The sequence below is a fragment of the Spodoptera frugiperda genome, chromosome 25 (assembly GCF_023101765.2).
Source record: "Spodoptera frugiperda isolate SF20-4 chromosome 25, AGI-APGP_CSIRO_Sfru_2.0, whole genome shotgun sequence".
Lineage (NCBI taxonomy): Eukaryota > Metazoa > Arthropoda > Insecta > Lepidoptera > Noctuidae > Spodoptera > Spodoptera frugiperda.
This window is the reverse complement of record NC_064236.1, coordinates 6,217,366-6,236,804: the sequence shown is the minus strand read 5'-3', so window position 1 is coordinate 6,236,804 and position 19,439 is coordinate 6,217,366. Positions and strand designations below refer to the sequence as shown.

At 36.5% G+C, this 19,439-nt stretch overlaps 1 protein-coding gene across 1 annotated transcript; it reads right to left on the bottom strand.

The window, feature by feature from the left end:
* Positions 1–479: 479 nt before the first annotated feature.
* LOC118266260 (multidrug resistance protein homolog 49) lies at positions 480–17,446 on the bottom strand. The gene is made up of 26 exons (XM_035579662.2): positions 17,287–17,446; positions 15,933–15,972; positions 15,451–15,647; positions 14,688–14,832; positions 10,788–10,888; positions 10,170–10,341; positions 9,803–9,927; positions 9,077–9,272; positions 8,648–8,872; positions 8,320–8,506; positions 8,040–8,182; positions 7,730–7,938; positions 7,165–7,259; positions 6,616–6,789; positions 6,283–6,398; positions 6,047–6,187; positions 5,647–5,829; positions 5,145–5,348; positions 4,893–5,022; positions 4,355–4,550; positions 3,792–3,954; positions 3,325–3,519; positions 2,740–2,949; positions 2,363–2,509; positions 1,933–2,041; positions 480–1,664 (listed from the first exon to the last, which is right to left on the bottom strand). Exons 1-26 carry the CDS (start codon positions 17,310–17,312, stop codon positions 1,576–1,578), a joined length of 3,918 nt encoding a protein of 1,305 aa, XP_035435555.2. The 5' UTR covers positions 17,313–17,446; the 3' UTR covers positions 480–1,575.
* Between the last annotated feature and the right edge of the window lie 1,993 nt (positions 17,447–19,439).

The following is a 19,439-nucleotide window of genomic DNA, read 5'->3' as shown; positions in this document are numbered from 1 at the left end:
AAAAGTGCTGCCGCTATCGTCAAGTCAGTCAAATCACAATCATTTGATAAGTTACCAGTTAATTTTAGATAGTGACGTTTCGTGGACGAGTTCACTAGATATCTTCCCGACTGAAGTAATTTCACAATATTATTTTGGTAGATAAATAATTATTTATGTTGTCATATATCTCTGTTTTTTGTGCACGATAACAACGTCTACTGAGTAATATTGTATAACCATTTATGACTGTTTGTTGTTTACACATAACGTCTGGATTAATTCTAAGTACTGAATGATTCTGAAAATTACCTATTTCACAATAAGAGAACACCGTATTGCGACATTATTGAGATATTTCACTTACGTCATTTATTAATGGTCAGTGACTAAAATGTTACAATTTCGTATTTTTCCCAGTTTACTATTCATATTTACGAATTAAATGCTACCCACACCTAAATGTGGTTTAGGATTAATGAATAAGAAAAAAACCCATCAATTATTACAACGGAATTTATTATTCAACATAAAAGATGAACTTAAGAACTAAATGTAAATACAAAACTTAATATAAACGGCTTTAAGCAACATTCTGTTTCAAGGATTCGTCCACACATTTGTCTTGATATCAGGAATGTAATGAGTTTCACCAATCTTGATATTCGCACATACACACTAAACGTTCAAACGAGCTTATTGAATAGGGTAGATGACAATTTTTTTATTTTAATCTCCGCCTTGTAGATTATTTTAAAATATTAGACACGTGAATTTTTTTACGGAAACAAATACTTCGATTTGGAAATATCACGTGACGACTTTTGAGTACGTTTTATACTCGATAGTGACGTAGTTAGCTCCCACTCTGAAACTTTGACACGTTTTATGTAAGCATTGTTTTCTTATATGACAAAATAAAAAAAAACGTGTCTAATATTTTTTCATTACCTAACTGACGGACTAAATAGATTTTTAATTTTCATACCCTGTCATCATCCCTATTGATACGTGACATTATTATAAGTGCAAGTGACCTATTTACTACTACACGCGTTGTGTCCAGCACAAGTTTCCAAACAATTATAGCCAATCAAATTCTCATGATGATACTAAGGTATAAATCTTAATTTATGCGGATTGGTCAACATCTCTACGCATCATAAGCAACCGCTTAAAGTAACAGTTGCCTCATTATACAAAATAATTCATTTCTCTTACCCTATGTATAAAATATCATTAACATAATGCTATTGTAATATTCGATTTTATAAAAAATATCTTTGGATATCTTAGCAATAATAACACTTAAATAAGTAGCAATATAAAAATATATCTATAGTAGTACGGTAATCTAATCGTAATAAGTTTCTACGTATATATAGATAGACAATTTAATTCAATAAATGGTCCATCGTTAATACTGAAAAATGGACATCTTCCAGAGTCCCTTTCTATCGTTTGGTAAATCCTTATGTCTAATTGTCAAAAGGAGATGCTTTTTGTAAATAAGTATACATTATGTAGATATAACTAAAAATACTGAGTAGCAAATATTTTAGAAGTTGACGAGTATAATCTTCTGTTTCGGAAGAATTAAGCCATGTTTTGTCCTTTACACATTCTCCAGTAGTAGCCTCGTTGGTTGAAGAGTTCTGCGTGGGTGCCACGTTCCACAATTTTTCCTAGAAACAGAAATCAAACATTTTGAAGTTCAAGAAAAACGTAGTAAATAAGTATTTATGGAAGAGGTTTATTTTGGGGAAATGAAACAAAATTACGAGTGTGTAATGAATCGTCGTCTGCAGTTTTTCCGAACCGCTAAAACTTCCAAACCTTCAAGAAGAGAGTGACTTTTTACAGACAAACTACCTAATAAAAGACTTCATAGTCCGTCGGTAGCGTTGGCAACTTTCTTCATATTTGGCCACTACTTCAAAAGAAATAAGTTACCTTTATCAAGCACACAGATGAGGTCCGCATCCTTGATGGTGGATAGCCGATGCGCGATGGTGATACAAGTACGACCCTTAGCTGCCTTCTCCAAAGCTTCCGAAACAGCCTGAAATAAATTATTTTTATGCCTTTTAGTAATTATTGCAAAGCAAAGGGTTGAAAGCTACGCGTTTATTGTCGAATTATTATGATCTTATTGTGCAACGATTCAGTTAGACGATGTAATGGTCAATGACATAATTCCTAATCCCCGATTCCCCAACAAAACTTAAATTCCAAACCCGCAAAAGGCCGGCAACGCACTTGTAACGTCTCTGGTGTTTCAAGTGTTCATGCGCGGCAGCGATTGCTTACCACCAGGTGATATATAAGCTCGATTACCAGCGTGTTCCATAAAAAAATCTAGACAATGATTTAGTTATCTCACCCGTTCACTATTCGCGTCTAGTGCAGAAGTGGCTTCATCGAGAAGCAACAGGCGCGGCGACCGAATGAGCGCGCGCGCAATGCACACTCGCTGCTTCTGTCCGCCAGACAGCTGCGCTCCGCCAGACCCTAGGTTTGTGTCGTAACCCTGTGGAAAATAGGAATACAATATTTAGATTGTAGTTATGCACACATAATATTTAGAAACACACCAGTACCCATGGGTTATCCTGGTTTTCTTTCAATTTTTTTTTTGTATGATAAAATATGTATATCACATTATTCTTATGATGTCATCCATAAATGCTAATTGGGTAAGTTTAATCAGCAGCAGATCAAAAATATTTAGTAGCGCAGGAGTTGTCAAAGCTTACTTACTTTAGGTAACGAGACTATGAAGCTGTGGATATTGGCTGCCTTCGCTGCAGCCACGATCTCGTGCATGGTGACCTTCCTGTTGTTGTCTCCGTAAGCGATGTTCTCAGCGAGCGTGCGGTCGAAGAGGATCGGTTCCTGCTGCACCACGCCCAGCTGACGACGCAGCCGCGGTAATGTCAGCGAGGACCTTATGTCACGACTGTCCAGCTCCTGTATTGTAAGGTATTTAAAAATATGAACATCGTCTTTAATCGGAATACAATATAATTATGTACCTACTGCTGTTTAAGATATAACTGGGTCTTACTACCTTTTATATTTCAGCTTCTTCATCTTAAGAAATGAATTCATATATACGTTACGACATACGTGTCTTAAATTCATTGAGTGCCTGTTTCACCAATTCCTTATAAGTACCCAATAAACTTATGTGACAGATAGTGCATATAAAATACGTTCTTAATTCAAAGTTATACATAGCTGTTATCCAGACAATGTGAAACAAGTCCTAAAGCTCAATAACTTATCATAGATATGTTCTTATGTAGTAAATATAAGTGAAAGACAAAAAGAAAATGAACTTACAATATTCCCGGAGTCAGGGTCATAAAACCTCTGCATTAATTGTAAGACGGTTGACTTGCCGCACCCGGAGGATCCAACTAAAGCCACAGTTTTGCCGGCATCTACCTTCAGATCGATGCCTTTTAGAATCCTCAAGTGAGGACGAGTTGGGTAACTAAATTCTACATCACGAATGCTGAAGTTCCCAGTGGCGGCCTGTAAAAAAGAAACATAAAGAACTATAAATCTACAGGTTCAGTACTTGTATATATTTTTTAAATTAATTCTAGAAGCAAGAACATAACATTTTTATTCCTTTGGAAATACACACTTCTTTCGGTGTCGCTTTTCTGTTGTTTGTAGAACTACACTGTCAAAAGTGAACGCGATTCTATTTTTATTTGGCACACACATGTTTACACTTTATTGACTGAAAAGAAACGGACCTCAAAAACCTACGGGTGTTCAAATAATAACATGCTTCTTACCCAATCCTTCTTGTCTCTTATTCCGTCCTCGGTCTTGACTCTTGGTGTCCTCTTGATGAGGGCAAGGATCCTGGCACCACATGTCTTGGCTGAGTTGAAGCTCGGCACGTACACCAGCGACTGACCCAGCATGTACGCTCCATACATGATGGCTTCATTGACCCTTTAATGAAGAGAATAACATTTTACATTTTGTTCACTAGATGCAAAAGAATCCTGATTAATTTAAGGGATTTTTGTAAAATAATTGGTTGAGGTTCTTTGACAATTAAAGTTTTCTAAACTTCTTGGGTACAAGATTTAAGTTTATTTTTGTGGGATATAGTTAGAAGGCCGACAAATAGTTAGAAGGTATCACCTGATGGTAAGCAAACGGCGCCACCCAGCACACTAGAGGAGTTAGAAGTACTATTTGTCTTTTGGATATTTGGGGTTCAGGGATGAGAGGAGTTGGGACTCCAGGAGCCTCACGCAGCAAAACATATCGCAAGCATTGTTTCAAGCTGGTATTCTTTGAGGTTATAACACGAAATTAATAAAAACGTAATATAAAAGATACTCACAGCATGACAATCTTGTATTCGATTTCTCCGTAGGCTACCAAGACTGCACCGTATACTGTAGCACTGCAGAACGCCATAAATGGTACATACACTCCCAACCCTAAGACCAGACCTCTCCAGCGAGTCTTCTTCGAGACAGCCGCGCAAGCTTCATTCAAAGCTTCTTCAAACTTCTTCAGGAAAACTAGCTCAACGCCTGAATAAACAGTACAATACATTAATTGCAATCTCGCGTATTAGAGTGGTGTTACAATTGTTATTAAAATTAAGTAGGCGCTTGTTAACCTTTGAATTGTCTCATTGTGAGAGGGGTTAAAAAAATCAGGTGTCATTAAATTACCTTAAGAATTGAATCAGACAAAGTATCTACGAGATTTTCGATATTCGAAAAATTTTCTTTAAGCCATTTTGCACCGACACTGAAGATTACTGATGTAATTTTTTATAGTATAGCATTATTGCAATAGAAATTTCTTTGGAATTAAAGTTACTTGACCCTGATGATCTACAGAACAAATCGTTTTAAAATTTTTCTTACCTAAACTTTGGACAGTTTTGATGCTGACTACTGCTTCCGTGGCTATGGCTGTCGCTGCTTCCATAGCGGTTCTTTCATTGATCTGAGATTGTTGGGAAACAATTCCTTCCAGCCATATGCTGCCCACCATCTGTTGTTTTAAATACGCAACACCATGTAGTAAATCAATTAGGTAAAAGCATCTACGCTATTTTTAAGATTAAACCGAGGGATTTTAAGTTAAATAGTCACTCTACAAAAAATTATACTCACCAAAGGTAGGAACACAGTTCCAACCAGGGTAAGTTTCCAGTTGTAACAGATTGCCATCAAGAAACCGACAAGAACAGAGCTTATTCCTTGCAGAATAAGGCCTATTCGTAGCCCAGTGGCTCCCTGCACCTCTGCCGTGTCCCCACTGAGTCGAGCACACATGGCACCAACAGTATTGCTTTCCTTGTCGAAGAAACCTATTTCCTATAAAAAATAAAATATATCTTTTAGATTTTTGAGAATCATGACTAAACTTTGACGTTCAAAAGTGCCTTCCTGGTCTAATAATTTTACTTAGATTTTGACTAAAATTCATGGGGAATGCTGCAGATCAAAGAATGTTGTGGAAACTTAAGAAAAAAAAAGGTAAACTCTACTTGGTGGCAGGTTCAGCCTACTTTTACAAGACTTAGACCTACTTATGTTCTAAGAACATAAAATAAAAAGTCAGAATATTGTTACGACAAGAGTTCGAGTCTTAATAAATCTTTATATCATATACCTGTTTAAGTAAAGACGAAAAGTATTGTTGCCGTAACCTCGTAGTCATTTTCAGTCCGGCGGTGGTGAAGGTAGTGCTTTGCAGACACATGGACACGCCAGCCACTGCAGCCACCACGATGAACATGCCCGAGTAAAGATCCGCCAAATAAATGATCTCCTTTCTGTCGTCAAGGACGAAGATCTAAAACATACAAACGATTCATTAGTATTGCAATATTTGTCGCTCATATTTTTCCAAAAACTAATGTTATTTCTGTAATTTAAAGTAGTGATCTTGTTCATTCTATAGTCTTGGTTTTGGAAAGAAGGTAACACATATTGTCCATTGTTATATTTACAACTCGACTATGTACTTCTAAAATACAAAATACGATAAATAAATAATAAATTATACTTACACCGCTTGAAAATCCGAAAAGCAATGCAAACACGGGGAAGCAAGCACCCTGAATGAATGCTGCTATGGACCCGACTGTGATCAGTGGCCATTCTGGTGCATTCAGCTTTAAGATCTGCCAGTCACTTACTGGTTTAACTTCCTGAGAACAGAAGAGATTTTAAATTAGTTCCATGTAGAAAGAAAGCAAAATATTTTTCCTAAAAGAAAAATATCTTTAAATGTAGCACAACTTACTTCTTCTTCATCTTTTTCTTCATCCGACTCATAATCAGCATTGTACACGAAGTTCTGTAAGCCAGTTGATACAACCGAGCATATTGAACCTCGAGGTGTCATCCAGTCATGAGAATCTGAAAGGTACAAAGGTAAAAATAACTATTAACTTGAGATGACAGTAAATTATATTCTGGTAGAAAACGCGTTGCTAGCCAAACGCAGAATTATCAATGCTAAAAAAAATTGTATGACCGTCATTTTAATTAAATTCTCTATTACCAAAATATACACATTGGAAACTACTATTTGTCTTACAATAAAGGATATATTTCAAAATAGATTTTGCTCGACCTTTCTTAATGGAATGATGCCTGTGCACACGCCTGTTGGACTTCCTCTTAACGTCAGCACGGGGAGCTAGAACTGGTTCTCCATTTTCTTCCCCATCTCCCTCTTCAGCCACCGTCTCAATTTCTTCAGGCTCCTTGGTTTCGGTGCCAGTAGTCACTAACTTGTAGTAGAATCCTAAAATAAAAACGCGTGGTAAGTAAATAATCTGTCGTGAATCTTGATGTTCATTTGTTATAATTACGTGCTAACTAACTAGTTTTTGGCTTTGAGAAAATGTTTGACTTCCTATACTCGTATGAACCAAAACGAAACACGTTTTAATCAATCTGCTTGTATTAGTATTATGTAGTATTTGTCTAAGGTTAGTTATTTCGGCTCTGTATCGCATGTCTCAACTAATCATAAGCAACAAACAGTTTTATAATTCTGATGCTTGCTCAGTAACAAGCATCAGAATATAGCAGTCCATATATTTATGCTATATTTGTTTGAGTTGTGCAATCTGCTAGTCGCCAGTGATGGACATAATTTTTATGCTTCAAATACTACCTTTGGTCTTCATAAGTTCCTCATGTGTGCCTTCTTCCACAATTGCACCTTGGTCCATGCAGATGATGCGGTTAGCGTTGGTAATTGTTGACAATCTGAAACAAACATTCGCGATCTGTATTGCGTAGGCTTACTACACGTGGTTTATATAGTGGAAGTGTATTTTTGTACTGCTAAACTACAGACTTGGAAACTTGCCATTTCCTAGGAAAGTAGGTACAAATTAGACTTATACCTACACGAAACAGATGAGACATTTTAGTGGAGCGTAATATTGTGTAATTTTTTATGTTACAAGCCGGTAAACGAGCAGACATATATCCTATGGTATACCTTTTAGGAATTTAAAGGTTGTTGGGGAATCGGGGATTGGGAAGATTGGGTAAGGGGTCACACATCGAAACACAACACAAGCGTTATTTCACGTCGTCGGTTTTCTGTGAGGCATTCTGGTCGAGCTGGCCGATTCGTGTCGAAGCATGGCTCTCCCACACTTTATACATATAGGATGTATTTAAAAAACAACGGCATAGAATGTGTTCATAAATTTTGTTTCACTCCTTACCTATGAGATACCATAATGGTTGTCCTACCAACACTCGCACGATCAAGTGCAGCCTGCACCTGTCGCTCGGAGTGAGGGTCGAGTGCGGAGGTGGCCTCATCCAGCAGCAGCACAGCTGGCTCCCGCAGCAGAGACCGAGCTATGGCGATGCGCTGCTTCTGGCCGCCCGATAGAGAAGCGCCGCGCTCTCCTATCACTGTGTCATAACCCTGGAAAAAACGAGTCACATGTTATTAGTGAAGTACTCATACAATAGGCAATCATTCATTAAACAATGGTTGACCAATGTTCTTTCGTCTTTAATACTCACATTGGGAAGGTTTGTGATAAAGTCGTGTGCATACGCCATCTCAGCTACAGTCTGAACCTCCTCCCTCGTAGCTTCAGGGAAGCCTATAGCAATGTTTTCAAATATTGTCCCACGAAACAGTACTGGTTCTTGACCTACCACTCCTGAAAAAGTAAGATTGTGGAATACATTATCCAGACGGACCGATACGATTGATTTTACCATTTTAAAAAGTTAAGTAACTATCGGTTGGTCTTTCAGTGAAGCTAGTTTCAGATGTTTCAAAGCGTTGTATACGAACCTAAGCATGATCGAAGCCATCCCAAATTCAGGTTTTTGACATCCTTTCCATCAAGTTTCACGGATCCAGACAGTGGATCGTAAAGTCTCTGCAATAGCTGCAGTATAGTAGATTTACCGCAGCCGGATGATCCAACCAGAGCCACACATTCACCAGCTTTAATCTTTATGGAAAATCCGTTTAGGACCTGGGGAATTAGCAAAGATTAGCAAAAATAGACCATACGTTCCTTGATATTAAATGCCAATTTCCTTTGATCATTGCTTGAAAGATCACTTAAATTATAAGAAATTGAAGATTTAGAATTTTAGATGAAGTAAAAGTCTACCTTAACTTCTGGTCGTGACGGATAACTGAAGTGTACGTCCTCTAGAGATATGTCTCCGATCACTCTCCTTGGAGTTAAGCCTCCCTTTTGAAGGCTGTCAATTAATGGCACTCGGTCAATCAACTGGAATATGCTGGAAGCTGCTCCTCGTGCTGCAGCGAATACTTCTGCGTGCGGTACACAGAACGTGACCGACTGTGTAGCCATGTACACGCTGAACAATATCTGGAACAAAAATATCAATAAATAATTTTATTTCAAACATAAAATGTGTCAGATCTTTAAAATTACAGATGTAAGAAAGCATTACAAAGTTCTTTGTGTTCTTCTTTGGTCTTCTCTCTGCTATTAAATGGCTCAATCTTAGTGTAGCTTCAAAAGCAAAAAATGTTGGCTAAAGAAAAAGTTTCCTTCAAATGAAGTACTTACACTATACACAACTCCAACTAAATACTTCCGTTCCCCATCAGGACTGTCCCAGTCCATGAACACGAGTCTGGTGCCGTACGTGAAGCCGATAGCATTCAGGGAGTAAGTGAGCACCCAATTAAAGCCATTGCCGAGGCCGGTGTACAGGCCACGCTTCCGACCTTGTTTCTCGGCAGGTTGAAGAAGTTTTGTATACCTGGAAGTATGTAAAAAATTGTATTAAGAAGAGATCAATTGGCGAAAAACGTTTTATAGAAGAGCGTACGCATTGCCAGCATCAGGTTTCCTTTTAGTTTTCTTACAACATCTTTTTTTATGCTCCCAATTACAATTAGTATCATCATACAACTAATATATGAGTATAATAAAGTTTTATTTCAGGAAATGACGAACACAATACTACCAGCTCGTTCAAGAATGCAGTTGCTTTTTTGAAAATACAAGCCCTACGAAAATCTTACGCAATTTTATAGCTTTTGTGCGTCGTGTGTTATGTCATAATGTCATTAAATACGTCATTTAATGTATCTGTGTACCGGGACTACGAAAACGCCGGCGCCGGCGCAGCAACGCTCGCTTATCACGCAAAATTTCTGCATCATGTCATGATCGACGGCGCGCGCGAGTTTCTTGACTTGCAAATAGTGGTTACTTTATTTGTGGATTAAAACGGCAATTTAGATATTGCGGTTACTAAAATAAAAGTCTTTACAACTCGTTTGTTACCTGTCTACTTCTTTGTTCTCCCCGTTGAAGGCAACTATCGTTCTCACTGATTTCAGTACTTCCTCTGCTTGCTTGCCGGCTTGACTGTATGACTCCATTTCCAGTATTGATGATTTAGTTTGATACTTAACAAAACAAATTTAATTATTGAATATTAATACAAATTCTGCATTATAATTTAGTTAATCTGTTATGTAATTGTAAAAGTTACTATAGATCAATGAATTCGAAAATATATTTTATTAGGCTTTTCTTTTATTGTAAAACGTGTTTTTGAATATGGCGTTCCTTATCATAACTCAACATAACTGGTAAAAAGTTGTAGGAAATGTAATAATAAGACGTTATATTCAATATTTATACTCACATTAGTTAAAATAATAGAGACAGCTATCGAGAAGGGCATGACAGAGACACAGGCGAGTGTGAGCTCCCACCCCAATGGGAAGGCAGTGCACAGGCAGATGATAGCTGTGCCCACCAGGTTCGACACCACTGCCAGCTTGTCACCCATACCTTCCTTCAAAGACATTAGGTTTCTGAAAATAGAAACTCCAATTATTCAACCGGCATATATTTCTTTAATAAATATAGAGGAAATTAACCTAAAACTACGGGGCTAACGGTTTCTGATACTCGTAATTCAAAATTTCTGACTTACCCTAAAATAAAACTGATCACTCAACAAAAGATTATTATAAGATGATCATGATAAAAGATAAGTGATTTGTTTATAGTCTCTAAGTGAACCACCAAACATTAAGATTCTTTCTTTTTTACCAAACGTTGCTCCACACTAAGATTTTCTCGTATCTCGTGTATCATATGTGCATTTACAACCGTATACGTTTACATACACATCACACGCAGACCCGGAACAGCAATTTATGGATCACACAAAGATTTATTGTTATTGCAAAGATCTCCAAAAAAGGAGATCTATGTTCAGCAGTGAAGAATTCCGACTCAGGTTGGTTGTACTTACTCAGACATTTTTGAAGCCAAGTTGAATTCAGAATCCGTGTCGAACCAAGACATGTCTTGTCGCAGCACAGCATTCAAGAACTTCATCCGTATCCGCGTTATCTGGTAAACAGAATACATTTCATATCACAATTTAAACAATTTGTATACACATATACAGCAATAAAGTTGTTTTCAGTCTTGTTGTCATCAATATTTAGAATCAGTTCGTTGATTTTAAGCAAATCAGATTATAAAGAATTTTGTTTAGCATTTTATAGTGACTACATCTACATCTAATGGTTACGAAGCATCATCGACAAGTGCATTGTTGGGCTTTTGGGGGTGAGGAAACTAAGGGTTGTTGGGGAATCGGGATTGAGAAGATTGAAAAGAAGGGTAACTGGACCTCTAGTAAACTCATATACACAACGAAACACAATGTAAGTGTGGTTTCGCGTCGGTTTTCTGTGAGGCCGCGGTATCACTTTAGTCGAGCCAGCCCATACGTGCCGAAGTATGGCTCTCCCACACTTAGTTTGTTATGATGCCAATATAAAAAAAAAACATTAGTAATTATACGCCAGTATTATAAAAAAATATACTTTTAATATTTTCAATGTTTATCATTGTGATTTTGATCATTACGCCCTGAACGGAGTTCTGAAGGCCACATTTATCAGTAAGTAAGTATTATTTCATTTTCGTTCACAATGTGAAGCTCTGCGAGTCAATCAGCAGTAAGGTCATCAATTTAAAGCAATTGATTTCGTTTGTGCTCGTGTAAAATTTGTTCCCGTTATTTATTATATCATATAAAAATATGGGGCATCGTAAGACGTAAGTAATTACGATTCAGGCATCAATGACATAGGTATGCTACACACGAAACAATGAGACAGGATCGTAACCTTTCTAGGCAAACGGATTCTTCATATGGTCACAGACAGGACCGGATCGTAGGAAAACCTTCCGATCTATAACAATGGATACGTGTTTTGAAGGTGTAACTTCAAAACCAAGGTTACATAACTTTAACCATATTTTCAAAGCACCTACACCATCTAGGATTACCAACTATCTGTTTTTTTATGGAATAGGGGCAAACGAGGATACGTGTCACCTAATGGTAAGCTATCAGCGTCGCCTATGGACACCCGAAATACCAAAGAAGTCACAGGTGTGTTGCCGGCTTTTTATGTATCTCTGTGATTGTTATGTATCTCATTTTATAATTGAAGCAACAAGATAACGATCTCCATTGTGCGCGATTATGTCATCTATTAACTGAGAAAAACAAATGTAACGTTATCACAGTAATAAATCTAAATCCTAATACGCTTCAAGTTCAAAAGAGACTAGATAAGTCTCGTATAGTCTGTACTCTTAGTACGTGTTTGTTTTAAATTTAACGAGATCGAAACGAAAGTGCGCTCGGCGCTCTAATTGGTTGATTAATTCGAGCTGACCAATCAGAGCGCCGAACGCACTGTCATTTCAATCTCTTTAAACGTAAAACAAACGTGTACTAAGCCCTCAGGTTTATTGAAGTTCCTCATTACAAATGCCGATGGCCCGTGGATTTGAATAGAATGTTTGTGAACTCGATCTAACAAATTGGCTTTCACTCAACAACCAATATGATATCAATTTACTGAAGGACAAATGAATCCATAAAATTAAAATCCATTGTTAAAATAGGTTTCCAATTTAACATTTGTTGGTCCTTATGCTTTTACTTTGTCATGTTAAAGCTGTATGTAGTTTGTGGAGCTTGGTTGCCCATATTTCTGGTGTATTTTTGATCCAACACTCAGTTTAACTCTTTGTTTTACCTTAAGATGGAAATTGTTTATAACCTCACAACATGAACACTGTTCAACGTTGTTTTAAATGAATTTTGAGTGACAAAACATTTATACAGCGTACCTACATTGTAACATTCAAATCTAATGCAATAAGAAGAATCACCTTATAGTTTAACTAACTACATTCAAAAGTAACAAAACGTAGGCTTATAGATTTTTTTAATAATTTGCAAGACGTATGAATCCTTTGATTAAATCAAACTACAGATAAAGTCAATTGCATGGTAAACAAAATAAAATGAACAGCATATTGTTCGTAGTCCAACTCTTGATTAATTCTGATTGAGTTAACGCTTAGTCATAGAATAAATCGTGCTGATGTACTCAGTACATAGTTACTAATGCTGTACGTATTAATGAAAATTTGCGAAATCTACAATCTTTTTTTAACATTTGATGGGTTGACGTTTAGCCATTATTTCACCTAATGGTAAGTGATGATGCGGCCTGCGATGAAACACGTCTGCCCTTAAGCGACCTATTCACTCGGGCTTTGAAGATACCCAGGTTATACCCATAGGAAAACACAGACTCCGGCAAAGAATTCCACTCCCTAGCAGTTCGCACAAAGAAGCTTATCCCACCCACTCACACGAAGCGAAGCGCTTCGTGCGAGTGGGTGAGATATCTACCACGATGTGGTGGCGCTTCGCCGATTGTCTTGTGGTTCGAACTCATTATTATTTTAATTTATATGCAGCAAGGACGTAAGATTCGAAACAATTATTTTACGAAAGTCACACTACTTTAAGCTCGTTTGTAACCTTCCTCAAATAAGTAGTATGATTTCAATAAAGACACCATGACATCGAGTAAGAGAATGATACAATTCTATTGACGCTGTAAATACGTGTCATGTAAATAGGTCATCATATCATTTGTTATTGACATCACAACGAACAGCTACGAAGCTTTCAATTGTCTCATGGCTGTCTGCTATATAGATAAACATTAGCGACATAATAATACGAAGATAGAGTATTATTATAGTAACACAGAACTAGTATGATTTTATATATTTATTTTGGATAAGTAGACAAAGAGTAGCCGGTTCATGTTACTTTGCGGTTGCGCATCTTCATGGCACAGCTACATGCTTAGTATCAGTGGAAACAGTCACATAGTTTTATAGCTTAGCTATTAGATCTTCGTAACACAGCTACATGGCACATTTCTGGTAAAAAGATGCCCTAAAGTATGGCTCTCCCACGTGTTGGACAAGTTGATGACATTTCATAAATTCTCTTTTCACATAAATATCTGTTTATGTGTCTTTTATGTGTATTGAGATTATTGTAAACTATATTCATATGTTGGTGATTTTAAGTACAGTGTTTTACAGTACAGTATTTACTACTTTCTGTTCTTAAATTTTTATTTAGGTATATAAGTAGTCGCCCATTAATATAATGGGAAGTACAATATTCAGTTGTAGACTATAACACAGGCACACTACGATAGCAATGATAGGTTTAATTGTATAGGTCAGGAGTTGCGTAAACAAAACGATACGTATTGCACCATTTATGAACGATCCGCGAGATGACATAAAACTATTGCAGCTTTGGACTTGACCCAACAGTTCACACAGCGTAGAAGAAAACAGATGTGTCATTTTTTTATTACTATAACCAAGTGATTAGATTTCACTTTTGAACGAGCACTTAGCTTCACTGACAGACAGACTGATGGATAAGTCTATTCAACGTTTCAAAAAGGATTCATTTTAATAAATGCTATGACCTTGTCTTTATGAATTTTGAGATTTATGACAAGAACACCAATTTCATAATTAAAACCATTTGTTAAATATTTTGTGTTTTCAGCTAAAAATTTCAGTCAACGTTGACGTTTATTCTGGTGCAGAAAAAACTTGGTAGGTACACATTGAAAGTAAAATAGAAATCCCTATTAAAGTTTCATCTCAACACCTAATATCAAAATAAATATTAATTAATTGCTAAACTAACGTATCCAATTTGATTCTGCGATCGAAGTATAGGTACGTAGGACGTACGAAATAGCTCATATCGACGGAACTAAAATAGAAATACCTGACGGAGTGCGCTCCAACTGATCAGGCCGACAGACAGCATGCAGAAGATCAGTGATACTCCGATACTGAGGAACAAGCCGATCGCCATGGCCTTGGCGTCTTCTATCAGGGCCAGCATATTCTCCTCATACGAAGCGTTGAACCTGGTAAAAAGATTCAACGGTTTATTCGGACTGCCGGGAATAATGAAGAGTCAATTTTAAAGGCTCAAGTTTACAGGGGATACGTTTTCATCCAATCTGTTTTTGGTTCATTTGGTTTTTAATAATAGAAAATTTCCAAATTCTTGTCTGATTAGAAAAAGTCTACGGTTTTAACATGTATGATAAAATCTTATCTATTTATCTCTGAGATATCGTTTACGTCGATTAAATAGTTTTATTGTACTATATACAGACTTAGAACTTTATACACTCCTTTTTACTTTGTATCCTAGGTTATGGTAAAGTATTAGGTACTTTCCTGTTTGTTGTGACGATCATACGGTTATATGGTTTTTACTTAAGTTTTATTATTTGCATAATTGTCCTGTAACTATTCCACTAATTAATTTCCAATTATACATGATTTTGATTTTCGCCAATTTATAACAGCGGGACTACTCTTAACTTATTTATTAGTCAGTCTCAGTAATCTACTCGATGATTAGTTAGGCTTTAAGATAGAATCAAAATTGGAACTACATACAAAAAATCTATCTCTAGTAGCTAAAGCTACTAAAATAATATTGAGACCCCTGTATAAGATGTATTAAAACTTACAGCCTCCTCCCTCCTCCAAATGCTGCTGTAAGTGGTAAGTAACTAGTGAGCCTCTCCGTGTAGGTGGTTCTCTCCACGAAGGCGGTGCTCAGCTCGCCGATCTGCACCAGGTTGTAGCAGACGCCTCCACCGCTGGCCAGTCCAAAGATGATGCCCAGAATAGTCGCCATAAGTTCCGTACATGTTGCATAGCGGAACTGAGAAGCAACAATTTTGTATTAAGTTATCAAATCACCCAGTTACCTTACATTATCTCCATATCAAATTTGCTTACAATATGCATAGCAGTTTAATTGTGAACGTATTTAATATACATAATTACTTTCGCATTCATGTTATTCTTAGTATAATCAGTTTGGATGTTATATTTGTGAATCTGCGTACTGAAAATGTTACAATTATTGTGCAATAGCTCGGTATACGAGCTTGCACAGGACATGGCAGATGTGGTGAGATCGACGTCTAAGGAATGTAATACTTACTATTTGATAATACGACAAGGTCTGCTCAGGCTCCTTTTTTCTGCAACAAATAAATATGTATTGACAACTGTTTATTAGGATCTGGAATTAAATGGTTGTAAAAGTTATCACATGATTATCAATTTTTGTACTCTCTAATATTTTGGATATTTGGGACAGCAAGCATGCTGACATTCCATAGATCTCATACGTCATATGATTAACGTATTCCAATCAAAGGGACATTATACTAGAGAGACAAAATTATTTTAATGTAAAGAAGAAATATTCTCCTCTGGTGTTGCGGGTGTCCTTGAGCGGCGCTGATCGCTTACCATCATATGATCCATTTGCTCGTTTGCCGGGAATATAAGTGAACAAGGGAACTCTATTTGAGTATACCTGAGTATACTTAAATGTACAACGGTCTCAATCACTACAAACTATTACACGAAGTTATTTTACAAACTGATCGCCATAAAATTTATCAAAGTGCATCTGCAGGTTAATGGTGAACATTAAGACCTCGCCGTGGTGAACAAAAAGCGATTGTTATTAATTACATTAGTGATTACGTTTCAATGATTTCGTAATTGATATAATACTGGAACACAAATTATTATCATTGTGGTTTCGTTAGATATTTGAAATATTTGGAATAAATCGCAAATGAGTGAAGAGGTTAGGAAAATCATCATCTCTTACGAGTTACAAGACATTCACTGCTTGCCAGGCATCCTTCAAAGACTTCAAGCTCACCTGGTTCAAAGCAATCTGCGTCTAATCACTATCAGCGATCTTTATCAAAATGGTATCCTCGTGGAAATATATCGTATTTCTTAATTAAACGATACGCATTTTACACCTTTAACAGAGAGTTGTTCTTTATTCATTTTTTTTAAATGATCTCTAAATATAATGGGCCAAAAATGAAAATACAGAAGGAAGGTACATGTTATGCCCAAACACCTAAACATTTTTTACATGCATATATATTTTTCAGTTAAACTGAATTTTAATCTCTTCGTAGAAACATTCTTATGAACCCTACATATGTTCATTCAAACCAAACTACATTCGATGAATTCTGCTCTACATTTTTCACTCTATGAAGAAAATGTATCACCTGTTCACCCAAAAATTGTAGGAGCTATGTAGTTGAGTGAGTACTTACACAATTTAGAAGAACTGTAAAGTCTTAATAACGTGTATATAATATAATGTAATAATTACAAACATCAAACCATGCTAAACGATAACGTTCGCTGCGGTAAATAAATTCTAATCATAATGTAAACATTCGTTAAGGATTCAATATAATGACTGATTGTATCAATCGCGTGTGCTGTTGTAGAAAATAATTCTAAACACTTACTGTTCCTTTTTCTTCTTAGTTCCCATGTTGGCAAACTTGTGTTTGAGTGACGGCTGGGAGCGGGTATCGGGACGCGTCCGCCGACCACGAAAGCCCGCTTTGAATTGAGTCGAGCTCCTGAATCTTTCAGTATTTACGTCGCGAGCGACTTGGGAATCAACTTATTTACTTCCATTAGGCGAACTTGTTGAAGGTATGATGACAATACGCACACTAGTCGCATCCATAAAGAGATTAAAAAGACAACGTTGTCTATGTTATAATTTAGATGGAAGCCCCTAATGGACGTAACGGTATGCTCGTCCGATAGTGATCTAGACCTTTTGAGAGTATGTTTTGTGGGTAATAATTTCTCCGAAAACACTAAATAAAAACAGTCATCGCATCAACTATAAATTGGATCAAGACCTGCGGCAGCGTATCTTGCCAAATTCTAAGAAAGTCGCGGTAGCGCTCAACGTGTGCGTGTACGCAACCATTTCATTTTCGTTACGGTGTCACTCTTTACTATATCATGCCTTAACAAATATTCCACATACCTAATTTAGATGTCGGTATTAAATTAAAATTATATTCTTGAAATACACACGCGTTTCAAATTTTGTGAACTTAAACGGTTATTTAGATGTGGATAGCCGAAAATCGAGATTTTTACCATTGGTGTACATAACGATAGATATAAATAATTCTAACTCACTTCCAGATGATCTAGAAGGTTGAAATTTTTCGGATGAAATGAATTTACATTTAGGCATCTATTCAGGCCGCTTCCGACCGGTCTATCTGGAGGAGGCCTATATTCACCTGTAAATGTCCTGTGGCTGATATTATGATGATAATTTATACCTACCGAGAATGGATATAAAATTTTGCATTCCTAAATTCATTTGAAAAGTAACCAAGTCTTTTAGTTTAAACACCGCAGGTACTTTAACCGATTTTAAGAGTATAAACGTAGTAAGTTAGTCTAAAACATTTTATATTGTAAGAAATAAACAGAACTACACAATTTGGATCTCATTTTACATTTATGTTTTTTGATGGGATAGAGAATCTATATCTAGAGATAATATTTTATTATATAGACACTGTGTCTATCTCCGTACAGTTTGCACGTTAAATGATAGTTGCAAGTGTTGTGAAATATTTGTTTTTGTGAACATTCTTCGTCTTTACGACTAAGCATATTTCTATATGTACCTATATTACTGGTTTTAACATTAGTGTCTATAAATAAATCGATTTTTTCGGTATATATGTAAATACGTATACAAGGTCACGTCTTTAATCCCCGAAGGGTTAGGCAGAAATGCACATTACGGCATGCCGCTATACCATGTACACCCACTTTTCACCATTTGTGTTATAAGTCCCATGTAATACCGGGTCAGTCTATAGCCATATACTGGCAAAATTCTAGACTCCCTACTACTACTGAGAAATTTTCTAAAAACCGAAATTTTCTTGTAATACTTTGCCCGACCGGGGACACAAACCCGAGACCCCTTGTCCGGCAGTCGCACTTGCGACCCCTCGACCAACGAGGCAGTCAGTTTCGGTATATATATATAGAAAACTGTGTTTTCGAGTTTTCAAGTGGATCTTTTCTTTACTAAATTATTTTTCATTTAATATGTACTTGTCATATTATGTCGTATCTCGGGTACTTTATTTGACGCACCGAACTTGATATTTTACTCAAAATCTTTATTACTGATAATCCAAGACCCTTTTTATTTTAATGTAATGGATTTTGTAGATTATGTCATTCGACATTAAATCCACACTCTTTTAGATTAAGGTCCGACCTCCAATAATTAAAAATACAGTTATGACAAGGATTATTTACTTGACAGAAGAATTAAATTTTTACGGGAAGTTAACTAAATGATAGCAACAATGTGATAATCTGGTATACTATCTAAAATCGTGGTAAACAATAAACAAGAAGAGACATATAAAGTATGAGTATGTTTAAGTAATCCGTTGTCATTGCACAGTTTTATTACGCCAAGTAAACGTAAACGTCACCGAGACGTTGCTGACTCGCGTGGTTTCCACTCTGATTCAACATTGCACGATTAAGGATGTAAAGATACGCTCGCATTAGGGTGCAATTAACAAAGTAAACAAAACTAAAATAGTTCTAGATA